Raw genomic sequence first — 13469 nt, forward strand, 5'->3', positions numbered from 1 at the left:
TGGGCTTACTTTAAAAAGTGATTATTATTATCATTAACAATTACTTTCTTTTTTTTCACTGATCCTTTCCATTTACCCTCTCCCGCCTATTCTACCCGGGCGGGGATTGTTTCCACGATGAAATGAGTGAAAGCCTGAGAGATCCTGTGTCTCCCGTGGTGCGAGTGAGTCGCTGCCGCTGAAGGCAAGGGGTGGGGGTGGGACCTGGGGGGTGGAAGGCAGGTGGTGCCCGGGCATTGCCTGGGATTTGGGAGAACCCGCCACCTTTGCCTCAGCTATGCTCACAAGAAGATAGATCGCACTCCCCACCATCTTGAACGGGGGCAAATTCATAAGGAAGGCTCCTTTGGGGAATGTAGAACTTATCGCAGGGCTGCGGGTGTCGGGATCCCTGGCATTAATCAGGACTAACCACAGAGCCGGAATAATTATTAATACCATACAATATACCCCCTTTCCCTCTGCCATCATGGTTCTCCTTGGCAGCAGCATTAGCAGCCGCCTCAGGGTGAAAATGTGGGTTATGGGGAAGTTGGTAATGACTCCGCTATTTTTTCTCATGGCTCCTTTGGGCAACAGCTGTCCACCCCCGGTATACACTGTAGTTGACTGCAGGGAAACCCTGTACCTCTCCCCTTCTTTCTCTACTGATTTTGCACTTTTGTCTTTGCTCACCACCAAGTGTAATCAATAACAGGCACTGACAATACATAGCAATAGTGAAATCTGAAATAACTAAGAATTAATTAGGTACTACAGCCATGGATCTGGCTGGGTAAAATCCAATTGGATATTTCAGTTTCATTCACCTACCCTGATTTGGGTTTTGTTTTTGTTTCTTTTTCTTTCTCTATTTGGGAAGCAAGGATCACACTTTCCCCTCCCCATTTCTTTTCTTAATCCCTTTTCTAAAAGGGGGAAAATCCGGATGGATTTCAAGGATTGGACTGGTGTCGGTTGTGTTTAATTGCACACCTAAATCCTGATTGTTATCAGGATTTTCATTTCCCCTTTGAAAGCCTTTATTTTTGGCAGTTAAGCCAAATGTGTTTTACAGAAAGTTAGTTCAAGTATTTCCTTCTCTTTCTTTCCTTCTTACCCTTCCTTTTTCCCATTTGACCCCAAACATTGTCCGAACATGACTGGACATCAGCTTTTGTTTCTTGACCCTGTAATATGACAGTCTGCTAATATTGTCAGAAGGTGCAGTTTTGGGGTTACAGTTGTGATTTTAGCTATTCAATCATATTAGCAGAAAAAAATGACTTGTTTCTGTTGTACTTGAGTCTTAAGAAAAAGTGCCCATAGTTTAGTGACAATTTCCAAAGGCTTTAGTACCACCTGTATTTCAAAATGGGGGACCCAAACTCCCGGAAGAAACAAGCTCTGAACAGACTACGTGCTCAGCTTAGAAAGAAAAAAGAATCTCTAGCTGACCAGTTTGACTTCAAGATGTATATTGCCTTTGTGTTCAAGGAGAAGGTAATTTAAAGTTCTTAATGTGAATTAGCACAAGTGATTTTTTTAAGTGTATATTGTTATTTGTTAGTCTTAAATAATTATGAATGTCAGTTAAAAGAGTGTTAGGAGAAAGTCTGCCTTGTTTTTCACTCTTATTGGTGATTCTGTGAATTGATCAGTTGGAATAAAATTATGACTGAAAGGCCCTTCTGTTTTAATTGGCTTGGAAATGATTTAATTCTAAAGCTTAGTAGGATGTACTTTTAGTTGACATGGGCTGGATAACATTGTAAAACTTTGGAGTAACATAGGGGACTTTAAAACTGAATTTATGAATTGTCTAATGTAAAATATAAAAAGGATGTTTGTAATCAAAATGCTAAAAATCGGCCTGTTCAACTTTGTGATTGTAGGTATCTTTTTCATGGTATGTTAAATGAAATAGAGTACATTTCAAGTTTTAGGAGCAATTAAATACTGAATTTGTTTAGAAGTGCTATTTCTTTTTTTTGTGGTACTGGGGCTTGAACTCGGGGCCTTCACCTTGAGCCGCTCCATCAGCCCTATTTTTGTGAGAACCGTGATACTCCTGAGTAGCCACTGCCGCCTGGCTAGAAGTGCAATTCTTAAAATTCAAAATGACTTGAGGAATTTTTTGGTCTTAATCAGAATTTGTTCCTCATTTAAATTTTCAAATAATGAGTTGTGAGTATCCAGCATGATAAACTTGAAACGGACAGTGTCTTAAATTGTCAGGAGATTAGGTTATGAATGTGACAAAGTGCTACTTTGATTTTTGCACTTAGATGGTTATCTTTCAAAATAATCTTAATAGGGTTATATGTAGTATTGGGAAGACTCCTGGCTGTTACCCACACTCTTAACAGAACTTTCAGCTGCTAGAGTAATAACAGTATCACAAAGTGTTTTCAGAGTGATTTGTGTTGAAGTAATTGTCCCAAGTTTGACTGATAATTAAAGATTTTCACATTGTCTTTTTCCTTTTCCTTGTGCTTTTTCTTTAGTTGAAGGTATTAAAATGTAGACTGTCTAATCCAAGGTGTAAGTTGATAAGACTAGATCTTTGTATGTAGTTTGTAAGAGTCCCCAAATTATAACATTTAGTTCTTTAACATTTGTGAAAATTTGGTTTTCTGTGAATGGATCATACCAGTGTAGTTGCAAGATCTTTCATGATTGTTCATGACCTGCTGAGATTTTAAGTTGTATGTAGAATTAGATATGTGAAATTGTATCGGTTAATATCACCGAAGTTTTTTAAACTTTGGGGTGCCTGGTCTCTGTTCCTCAGAGTGTCTTAAGAAACATTTTCTCTATAAGTACTTGGTACAATACCATAGTGCTATAAAACTGAGAAGTTAAACATTCTAAAAATAGTCTTATTTGTGTGTGGTTGGAGAGAGAATGGAAGAAGAACAGAAAGATCCAACTATCTGAATAAAGACATTTTCTGTATAAAAAGTACTTGAGATAGTTAAGAATTTTGCTGACTTCGGAATAAAGGTATTTGACATTATATAAGCGGGGTGTTAATACTGATAGTATACTCATAGGGCTAATATACTTTTTTCTCTTTTAGAAGAAAAAATCAGCACTTTTTGAAGTGTCTGAGGTTATACCAGTCATGACAAATAATTATGAAGAAAATATCCTGAAAGGTGTGCGAGATTCCAGCTATTCCTTGGAAAGTTCCATAGAGCTTCTACAGAAGGATGTGGTACAGCTCCATGCTCCTCGATACCAGTCTATGAGAAGGGTAAGTTTTATAGTCTTGGTAGGAAAGTTTTTGTGAGTTACGCTGTGGGATTTTTTTCCCCCTCTGAAAATGGGTAGTCATTATGGTAATGGATCTATAGGTAAATTTGCCTTTTTTGCTGTGTTAAGAACTGGGATCATCAAGGGCAAACACAACAAGGGGATTGGACTTTGATCACATGATAAAGCGAGAACACACAAGGAAGGTATGAGGATAGGTAAGACACCTAAAAAATTAGATAGCATTTGTTGCCCTCAATGCAGAGAAACTAAAGCAGATACTTCAGAGCAACTGAGGCCAATAGGAGAAGGGGACCAGGAACTAGAGAAAAGGTTAGTTCGAGAAGAATTAACTTAGAAGGTAACACACATGTACAGGAAATCAATACATGTCAACTCCTTGTATAGCTATTCTTATCTCAACTAGCAAAAACCCTTGGTCCTTCCTATTACTGCTTATACTCTCTCTTCAACAAAATTAGAGTTTAGGGCAAAATAGTTTCTGCCTGGTAGCAAGGGGTAAGGGAGGGAGGGGATGGGAGAGGGGAGGAGATGGGGGGAGAAATGACCCAAACAATGTGCACATATGAATAAAATAAAAATAAAAAAAAGGGGTTCATGTTTTAAGAGACTTTAAACACATACTATGTTTATGTAGTTGGAAAAAATATAGCTTTTGCCTCAAACCATTCTTATATGGATAAAGCATGTACAGGAATTCCTCCACTTCATTTTAGGTACTTGGCAAACAAATGGTTACACATAAAATTGTTTTAAATCCTAGCATTTTGAAGGCTGAGGAAGGAGGATTGTGAATTCTAGGCCCTATCTCAAATAAAAACAAAAGAAAAAAAGATGTTTTTAAATTCTTGAACTGGTTTTGTGTTTTAAAATTTACCTCCAAATAAAAACTGGGTAACTTAGCTTATTTGGAATTGTGCTAATAGTGGTGTTTGTGCTTTTTGTAAATAATGTTTTATTAGTGCTTTTTGAGTGGAGTACTAGCCTCGTGCTGAAAGCTAAAGTGAAAATGAAAATATGTTGCTGTCAAATTTGAAACTTCTGAAACACATTGGAAGTTAAACTGGGGCATATTTGAACAACTAGTTGGGGCACTGTACTGGTCTGGAAGAGGTTTTTGGCTTTTGAAAATAGATACACTGGCTATGACAATAAATAGGAACAAAAATAGAGAAAAGCAGTTTTTTGTCAACACGACAAAAATATCATTTCAGTCATAATAAGATGATTCACATTAGACGTTCCAACATACTTGAGATTTAACTGTGTACTAGTGAATTTAGGTCTTGTGAAGGACACTGGACTGAATGTCTTTGTAGATTCTACAAGATAAAAATTAAGATTAGATTATGAGCTATTTAGATTGCATATATATAGTCCTGTTACTCTTTACATGTTAAGATACAAAATGAGGCTGTGTGCTGGTGGCTCACACCTGTAATCCTAGCTACTCAGGAGGCAGAGATCAGGAGGATCACAGTTCAAAGTCAGCCTGGGTAAAGTTTGTGAGACCCTATTTCAAAACAATGACAACAACAAAAAAACCAAAAAAATAAACCCCACCACACAAAAACAATAGACCCTATCGAAAAATCTTTCACAAAAATAGGACTGGTGGAATGGCTCAAGGTGAAGGCCTTGAGTACCACATACACAAAAAATAATAAATGGTGGGCCTTTGTACTTGTAGAATGCTTCTTTAGTCAAAGCCTATAATTAGTGGTTTGCTTGCTTATTACAGCTTTTTTCCTTGAAAGTTAAAATTTTTTTTTCCCTTGGTCATTTTGCAGGATGTAATTGGCTGTACTCAGGAGATGGATTTCATTCTTTGGCCTCGGAATGATATTGAGAAAATTGTCTGTCTCCTGTTCTCTAGGTGGAAAGAATCTGATGAGCCTTTTAGGCCTGTTCAGGTATTGTATTCTAAAATAAAATGTGGTGAACACTTCAGTAAGTGAGAACTCTTACAATGGGGTCTAACTTAAGAAATTATTTGGGAATGTACTTCCTGATAGTTTTATTCCATAAATCCCTTCTGTCCTCTTGGATATTGTGATGTAAGAGAAAAAAGCATTTGGAGTGTGGACTCTCTTGAGATTATTCTGTCTAGTGTATCTTGGAAACAAGGGCCAAGGAAAATCTTTTAAGGTGGACATTGGAGTTATCGAGAGAGTCTGGATAAGTTTGTTCCCCTCACCATGCACACTCCTCATAACAGGTTTAGAAACAGTTTTGTAGGACTGGAGGTGTGGTTCAAGCAGTAGAGCTTGTTTTGCAAGCATGAAGCCCTGAGTTCAAACCCTGGCCCCACCAAAAAAAAAAAAAATTTTTTTTTTTTTTAAGAAAAGTAAATTTAGTAGTATGTTTTTGGTGCTGGAAATTGAACTGAAATCCTCATAGATATTAATAAGCACATGCTGCTCCACTAAGCTGTAACTCCATTCCCAGTGTTAGTGGTTTATTTTTTGGTATTGGAGCTTGAACTCAAGGCTTCATACTTGATAGGCAGGTGTTCTACTGCTTGAGTCACAGTTCTGGCTCTTTTTGCTCTGGTTGTTCTGGGAATAGGGTCTTACTTTTTGCCCAGCCCTGCCTGGACAATGGTTACTTATATTTTATACTTCCCGCAGTTGCTGGGATGACAGGTATGTATTACCATGCCCAGCTTTTTTCCATTGAGATGGGGTTTTGCAAACGTTTTTCCCTGAGTTCTTTTACTAAGTCCTCCCTCTCCCCCCCCCCCCCCCCCCCGTTTTAGTTTTAGTTTGTTTTCCAGATAGGATCTTGGACCTTGATCTTTCTTCCACCTTCCACAAACATATTCCACCACACCTGGCTTGTTTTTGAGATAGGGCCTTGTTAATTTTTGCCTGGGCTGGTCTTGAACCATCTCCTATCTTCCTCCAGAATTGCTGAGATTGCAGGTTTGACCATCATTCCCAGTGACACTGCATTTGTTTTAGTTTAGGATTTTTCCATTAGGAAAAATGGGTGGTATATATGTTTGAATTTCTAGTATCCTTTTCTTTGGGACCTTATTTGAAATATAGTGAAAATACTCTTGTCTTAGGTACTACTTTTTTCTTTGAAATCATCACTAATGCTTGTGTTGATTGTGTGCTAAGCTTTCTGCTAATTTTTTAAATTAGCATATGTTAATTGTACAAACATGTTTTATTGTGATATTTACAGCATGCATATAAAGTAGTTTCATCAAATTCACCCCATTATATTCTTTCTTAACTTCCCTTTCTCTTCCCTCCTCCTTTTTTACAAGTTCACTAAATATTTTACATACTTAATTAATCTTAGTCCTTATAATAACTACATAGATAGGAGCCACCTTTTGCAGAAAAACTGAGGCAATTAGAGACAAGGTAGATAATAGGCCCAAGGTCATTCAGTTAAGTAATAATCAAGATAAAAGCCTGAACTGACTTAAGCTTATGTTCATAACCTCGCTACCCTATATTCTTAAAAGTTCACTGTACTAATTACCTTGTCTTCTGACTGACTATAACATATAGGATATAGGTAACATCTTTTGTAATTTTAGAACTCATTTGCAGTAAATAAGGTATTGCTGTGAAACTAATTTAATTCCATGAAGAAATGTAAAATACAGTCACCCCAGTATCCTGGGGGGATTGGTTCTCAGATTCCTGTGAATGCTTTTTATTTGTGGTAGAGGGGTTCAAACTAGGCCTTTACACTTGATAGGCAGGTGCTCTACCACCAAGAGCCACTCTGCCAGCTCTTCTTTTTTGTGATGGGTGTTTTTGAGATAGGGTCTTGACTTCGAACTGCGATCCTTCTGATGTTTGCCTCCTGAGTAGCTGATATCAAGTTCTTAAATAAAATATGTTTTATTTGGACATATCACCCCTCCACTTTAAATCATCTCTAGATTGCTTGTAACACCCAATGCAATATAAGTAGTTTACACTGTTTTGTTTAGGGAATAATAAAAAAAACTGTAAAGATTTTTTTTGTTTTTCCCACACGTTTTCAATCTGAGATTGGTTAATTTGCAGACATGGAACCTTTGGAATACAGAGGTGTCCACTCTGAATATCCTGAATGAGAAGTCTTAAGGTCAATGAAAAAAGTAAATTTTGACTTGTAGACTTTTTCTTTTAAGCACTTAAAAATCTGAATGCTTTTTTTTTTTTTTTTGACAGTACTGGGTTTTGAGCTCAGGGCCTCAGGATTGCTAGGTAGGCACTCTACCACATGAGCCACTCCACCAGCTCTTTTTGTGTTAGTTATTTTCAAGACAGGATCTTGCAAACTATTTGCCCAGGCTGGCTTCAAACTGATCCTCCTGATCTCTGCCTTCTGAGTAGCTAGGATTTTTAGGCGTGAGCCACCAGTGTCTGGCAAAATCTGAACACTTATACCGGGAGATTTAACAGGAACCAGAGTAAAGTTTGTTTTTAAATACTGAGTTCTTGTCATATTTAGTAGTATAAAGTGCTGGGAAGTACTATTAAAATCTTTCCTTTTCATCACTGATGCTACTGCCCAGGTTAGCTCTTTCTCCTACTATTAGAATATCTCATTACTCCTTCTCTGAGAATTCCTTTATCTTGAGTTGTTTGGTTTGGTGTGAACTATTCCCTCCCCAAGAAGGAATTCACTAGAGTAGAATTGAAACACCGTAGAACTATACGGAAAGCCTTTTTCAGTCTCACAAACTGCTTTTCGTTATGATGAGTGGCTGCCTTAATTTTCCCTGGTATTTGCCATATTGGAATATTCTCAGCATTCTTATTTGAGTAATAAGTATTTCAATTTTTAACACATTTGTGCTTGGTTCTGTTTCTTAGAATAGCATTTTCTAAATTACCATCACCACTTTTTCCCTGGGAAGATTGGCTCTCAAGGCACAATCCCAAATTACTACTCAGTACTCCTGAATTGCACACTGTTAGTGCTTCTTTCTTTCATTGCACTTTGAGATATAATAATAACCACATCTTATTCTAGTAAAGGATTTGAAACAAATTAATGTTTTATGTTTGACTGTATCTTTTTCAGCCCCTTAAGGTTAAAATAAATTCACTTTTTCAGTAGCTAATAGCATATTTTTCATATACTTAGGAAAATACCAAGGATTTAGTAAGCATTTGAATTGTAGAAGTACCGTTGAATATCACTGCACATATAATAGTATGTAAGGACAGCATATATTTTATGGTTTATAAGAAAAACTACTGGGAGGGCTGGGGTTATGGGTCAGTGTAAAACTTTTGCCTACTGTGTGCATGGCCTGGGTCCGGCCCCAGTGTTAAGGAAAAAAAAGCGGCTGGGGATATGTAGCTCATGGTAGAGCACTTGTCCAGCATGCACAAGGCCTGGGTTGAAGCTCCAGCTCCTCCATCCTTATATTTCCTACTGTTTTTGGCATAGTGGAATAAAAGTTAATCTAATCAAATGGACTAACAATCATATTTACAGTTCAGTATTATCTAAATAGGTTATTTATATCTGGTCTTTTTGCCCAATATTTGGTCCTCCCATTGCCTGCAGACATTTTATGGAAGGAAGTTGATTTTCCTCATGTTAAAAAGATCAAAGGGATGCTCTTACTTGATTATAGTGTTTGATAATTTAAAAACTTTTTTTTTAAGCAGTTGAAGTCTGAGTATAGGCAAAAAGTACGTAAAGGTTCTTTAATTTCAAGGGTCTTATGTCCCTTGAAATTACCCCTCGGTGTGAGGAGTAGAACTGTATTTGACAAGTGGGCTATTTCATTTAATCCTATTTAATTAACTGTCCTTTGAAATGTGTTAGAGCTGTATTTTATAGATGAGGAAGATGAGGTTTAGAAAAGTTAAAGGGCTTGCTTCAGGTCACATAACCGGTGAGATAGATGTTCAGTTGAGTTTGTAATAAGTACATTCATTTATAAGAGCCATAGAGTTCTATTCAAAAGGAAGGGGATGTCATTGGGGTTTAAAGTACTCTATGGTAGGAGTCTTGAGCCAAGTAGAATTGAAAGTGTGACTCTTATGTTGGCTTAACATCTTTGAGTATTAGGTCTTAGTCCTGTTGGTGGAGAGCTTTTCCTTGAAAATCAAATTATATATCGGAGTGCTATCCAATCGAATTTTCTGCAGTGAAGGAAATGTCCTATATCTGTAGAGATTAAAGTGCTGACCAGTAGTCAGATGCAACTGTTGAACATTTGAAATGTGTCTGGTGTTACTAAAGAACTGAATTTATTTGATTTTGTTTTTGTTTGTCAGACAGATTCTTGCTATGCATCCCAGGCTGGCCTGGGACCACCATCCTCCTGCCTCAGCCTCCTGAGCACTGGGATTATGGGTGTGCACATATATATATGCCTCCACACCTGCCAAGAACCAAGATTCGTTTGGTTATTTTTGGTTTGGCAGTACTGAGGTTTGAACTCAAGGCCTCACACTTGCTAGGCAGGTGCTCTACCACTTGAGCTACTTCACCATCCCTATTTTGTATTGGATATTTTCAAGATAGGGTCTCTTCAACTGTTTGCCTGAGCTGGTTTTTAAACTGTGATCTTCCTGATCTCTGCCCCCTGAGTAGCCAAAATTACAGGCATTAGCCACTGATGCCCAGCTTAAGAATTGAATTTTAAATTGCATGTATTTAAATCTGAGTGGTCATGTGTGACTTTTGGCTACAGAGTGGACAGGTCAGATAAATGTGTATGGCTGTAGTTGTTTCAGGTAGTGTAACATTTATAGCTGCATACAAATATTTGTATTTTTTGTTATTAGGCCAAATTTGAGTTTCATCACGGTGACTATGAAAAACAGTTTCTGCATGTACTGAGCCGCAAGGACAAGACTGGAATTGTTGTCAACAATCCTAGCCAGTCAGTGTTTCTCTTCATTGACAGACAGCACTTGCAGGTAAGGTTTTTTTGAAAACTACTTTAGGTTGTATTTGTTTGAAAAGGTTATTGACTAGTAAACTTCCTTTTAAAAAAATTACTTTGGTTTTTGGTTACTAAACTTTTTTAAATAAGATACCTACTTTTGCTTGCCCTCAACACGGAATTATTTTTGAAGTTACTTAAAAACAGAACATAAACCCTATCCTGGTCATTACTCCAGGAGTTTCTAAGCTTTGCTCATGTTAGGATTTCCTGGGGAGCTAATTTTGAAAGTCATGATTCAATAGGTCAAAATGCGATGTAGGATCAGCAGATGAACATCATTTGAGAACTTATTTAAAATACAGAATCTTAGGCCCTACTCTCCTTCTACTTAATCAGAATCTACATTTTGAATAAAATCTCTTGGAGATTTGTAACACTATATTTTGAGAAGCACTAGCATGGATCTTTTAAATTAGAATTTGAAGGGATAAGTTAATTTGTATTTAAAAAATAAACCCATCCTGCTTAAGCAGTAGTCCAGATATTCCAGTTTAGTTTTTTTCTGTAAAACATAGATCTGAGCAGGGCGCTAGTGGCTCACGCTTGTAATCCTAGGTACTCAGGAGGCGTAGAGATCAGGAAGGTCATTATTTAAAGCCAGCCTGGGCAAATAGTTGGCGAGACCCTATCTCGAAAAAACCCTTCACCGAAAAGGGCTGGTGGAGTGGCTCAAGGTGACGGCCCTGAGTTCAAATCCCAGTACCGCAAAAAAAAAAAAAATAATCTGTCAGCCTAGACCTAAGTGCTTAGAATTTAGAATTTATAAATAGCTTTGTAGGTAGGTTACTAACCTTAAAGAAATAGCATCATCTGTATTTACTTTTCATTCAACAAATGAGAGCTTACACAGTGCTACACATAGTATATAACACTGAACAACATAGACAAATTCCTACCCTCCTGGATTCACTAGGACTCCTGGAGTCCTAGTAGTAAATAAGTAAAATACATAGTAATAAATGCTAAGAGAAAAAGAAAGCAGGGTAGAGGGATATAAACTGATGGTGGTTTGCATTCTGTCATCAGAAAAGGCCTGAGAAAATGAATTAAGACTTTAAAAAGAAGAGTATTTATGCTGTTCATTACATTACAGACTATATATTACAGACTAAATATTTGAGAGAGAGTATGCAGAAGAATAAAAAAATACAAAGGTAAATCACTTAGAACTAACCTCAACAAGCTGATAGGCTACTTAATAGTTATGGTATAGGTACAAGTGAAGGAACTGGCACTTATAAAATAAAGCTAATTTTGGTTGGAAGCATTTGAGAAAACCACACAAGAAAGCATAACATGGGTTTTTTTTCCCTCCCCAGTTTTCTTCATCTTAGTTCTCTTCTGTTAGTTGTTTTATAGTTGACTCATTTTTCCTTCTATTTTTTAATTACTGTTTTCCCTTTTTAAATACTTGCAGTGTACTTTCACTTGAATTGTTGAAAATACTGTGTAGAGGGCAGTGGTGTTAATTGTGTCAGTTTTAAAAGCTTACACCCTTATAATGAAATCTGCAACATAAGATTCTTAGTCATAGAAGCTTAAATAATAAACTAGTATGGATAAACTACCCTTCATGTTCCTGTGAACGTATTATGAAGTATCAGTACAATATAGAAATCAGTGTTATTTTGGTATATAAGTAGTAAATCATCTGTTATTGTATCAAGGGCAGATCTTTTCTGTGGGTTAAAAAGCAAACAGCTGGGTTGGAGGCATGGCTCAAGTAGTAGAGCCCCTGCCTAGCAAGCACAAAGCAGTTAGTTCAAACCTCATCATCCCCTACCCCCCAAAGTAAACAGCTTTGTATCCTTTTTAATGAATATTTTAAGTTCATGAGCCAAATTTGGGTTGTATACATAGCATGGCTTAGTCTGTTTTCCTGGAATGCCCCAGGTTTAGCACTGAAAGTCCCAAGTCCTAGAAATCTTTCAGTCCAGAGCAAACTAGAATGGTTCATTTTATTCTTTTTTTTTTTTTTCTAGAATGGTTAATTTTAGATGACAATTAGCTCTTAGTCTTCTTCCTCCACTCAAGTTCTGTTCTTGATTTTCTTAAGCTGGAGGTGTGTTCCTTATTTGTATTATGTAGAAAACTCAACCTCCATAGTTTGTGGGGGAATTGAAATGACAATAGCTAACACATACAGTACATTATGTACCAAGCTCTATATCTTGTTAATAATCCTCTCAGAGTGTAGTATTGTTACTCTCATTTTATAATTAAGGAAATAAGTGACTTGGTCAAAATCCCCTAGCAGAGATCTTGTGCTTTTTGTTACGAAACAGTTGATAAAAGATAATCTTGAATGTAGCAGGCACAGGCCTGGCTACACTGGATGGATTCTAATATAGATACTAACTATTTATTTTGACCTACATATCTCTCATTGGTATGGTTAAACAATAACATTATGCAGTTCATTGAAATAATGAAAAGGTACTTCAGTACAAGATAATACTACTTTCATACAGTAATTTAAAGATTTAAAAATTTTAAAATTTAGATCACACCAATAGAATTTTGAAGAAATAGCTTAAACAACTTAAATCTACAAAAATAATGTAGAACATACAAAAGACATATCAAGTGGGGAAGTAATTCTTGTTAAGGAAATTTCAGGAGTGAACAAAAGCGTTCCCATTAAAATTTGGACTAAAAAAGGTGGGGCTGACTAGGGATGCTGCCATTTACCACTGTAAAGCATGCCCAAAGGGAGGAACCCTCAGATATCTGCAGAGAAGTCAGTGTACTTAAGAGGCATCCAGTGTATCAGCATTCTTTATAAATCCACAAGTACTAAGGTCTCCTTGGGTCTGATAAGCTGAGTGGATGTTGGTTCCAGAGGATGTTTCTCAAGTGGAAATTCTGTGAACATGTGTTAATTTTCATAAATGGTATTCATAAGATTGTGACATTTTTAAATGTAGCTCAGTCCGTGGTAGAGTGCTTGCTTAGCATGTGTAAGGCCGTGGGTTTGATCCTTGGCACTATAAATAAACAAAACTGATATATGTACTTGGTATAGATTCATTTATATAGACTGTAGACATTAGCAGGGTCATAGTCTCTTTTCTGTCTTTTTTTAGAGGCTATGTATTGAAAAAGATAAACTTTGCCATCAGGTATGGGTAGTTAATTGAGAAAATATCTAGCATGTGTTATCTGTAAGTCAGATATTTAAATGGTAATACTTTGACTTTCTTCTTGTCCCTAACCACAGGATTTGCTTATATCTTCACTCATTTGTAATCCTTTCCTCTAGCTTCTGCTATCACCAATCTTC

At 36.8% G+C, this 13469-nt stretch overlaps 1 protein-coding gene across 1 annotated transcript in view; it reads left to right on the forward strand.

Moving 5' to 3' along the window:
• The window catches only part of C8H6orf62 (chromosome 8 C6orf62 homolog), an 18908-nt gene continuing 5439 nt past the window's right edge, over positions 1–13469 (forward strand). The window contains exons 1-4 of the mRNA XM_020173058.2: positions 1–1482; positions 3062–3238; positions 5049–5171; positions 10023–10157. Of these exons, the coding sequence (XP_020028647.1) occupies positions 1354–1482; positions 3062–3238; positions 5049–5171; positions 10023–10157 (564 nt within the window). The 5' untranslated portion in view covers positions 1–1353. The remainder of the gene's footprint in view (positions 1483–3061; positions 3239–5048; positions 5172–10022; positions 10158–13469) is intronic.

Source organism: Castor canadensis, chromosome 8 (assembly GCF_047511655.1).
Source record: "Castor canadensis chromosome 8, mCasCan1.hap1v2, whole genome shotgun sequence".
Lineage (NCBI taxonomy): Eukaryota > Metazoa > Chordata > Mammalia > Rodentia > Castoridae > Castor > Castor canadensis.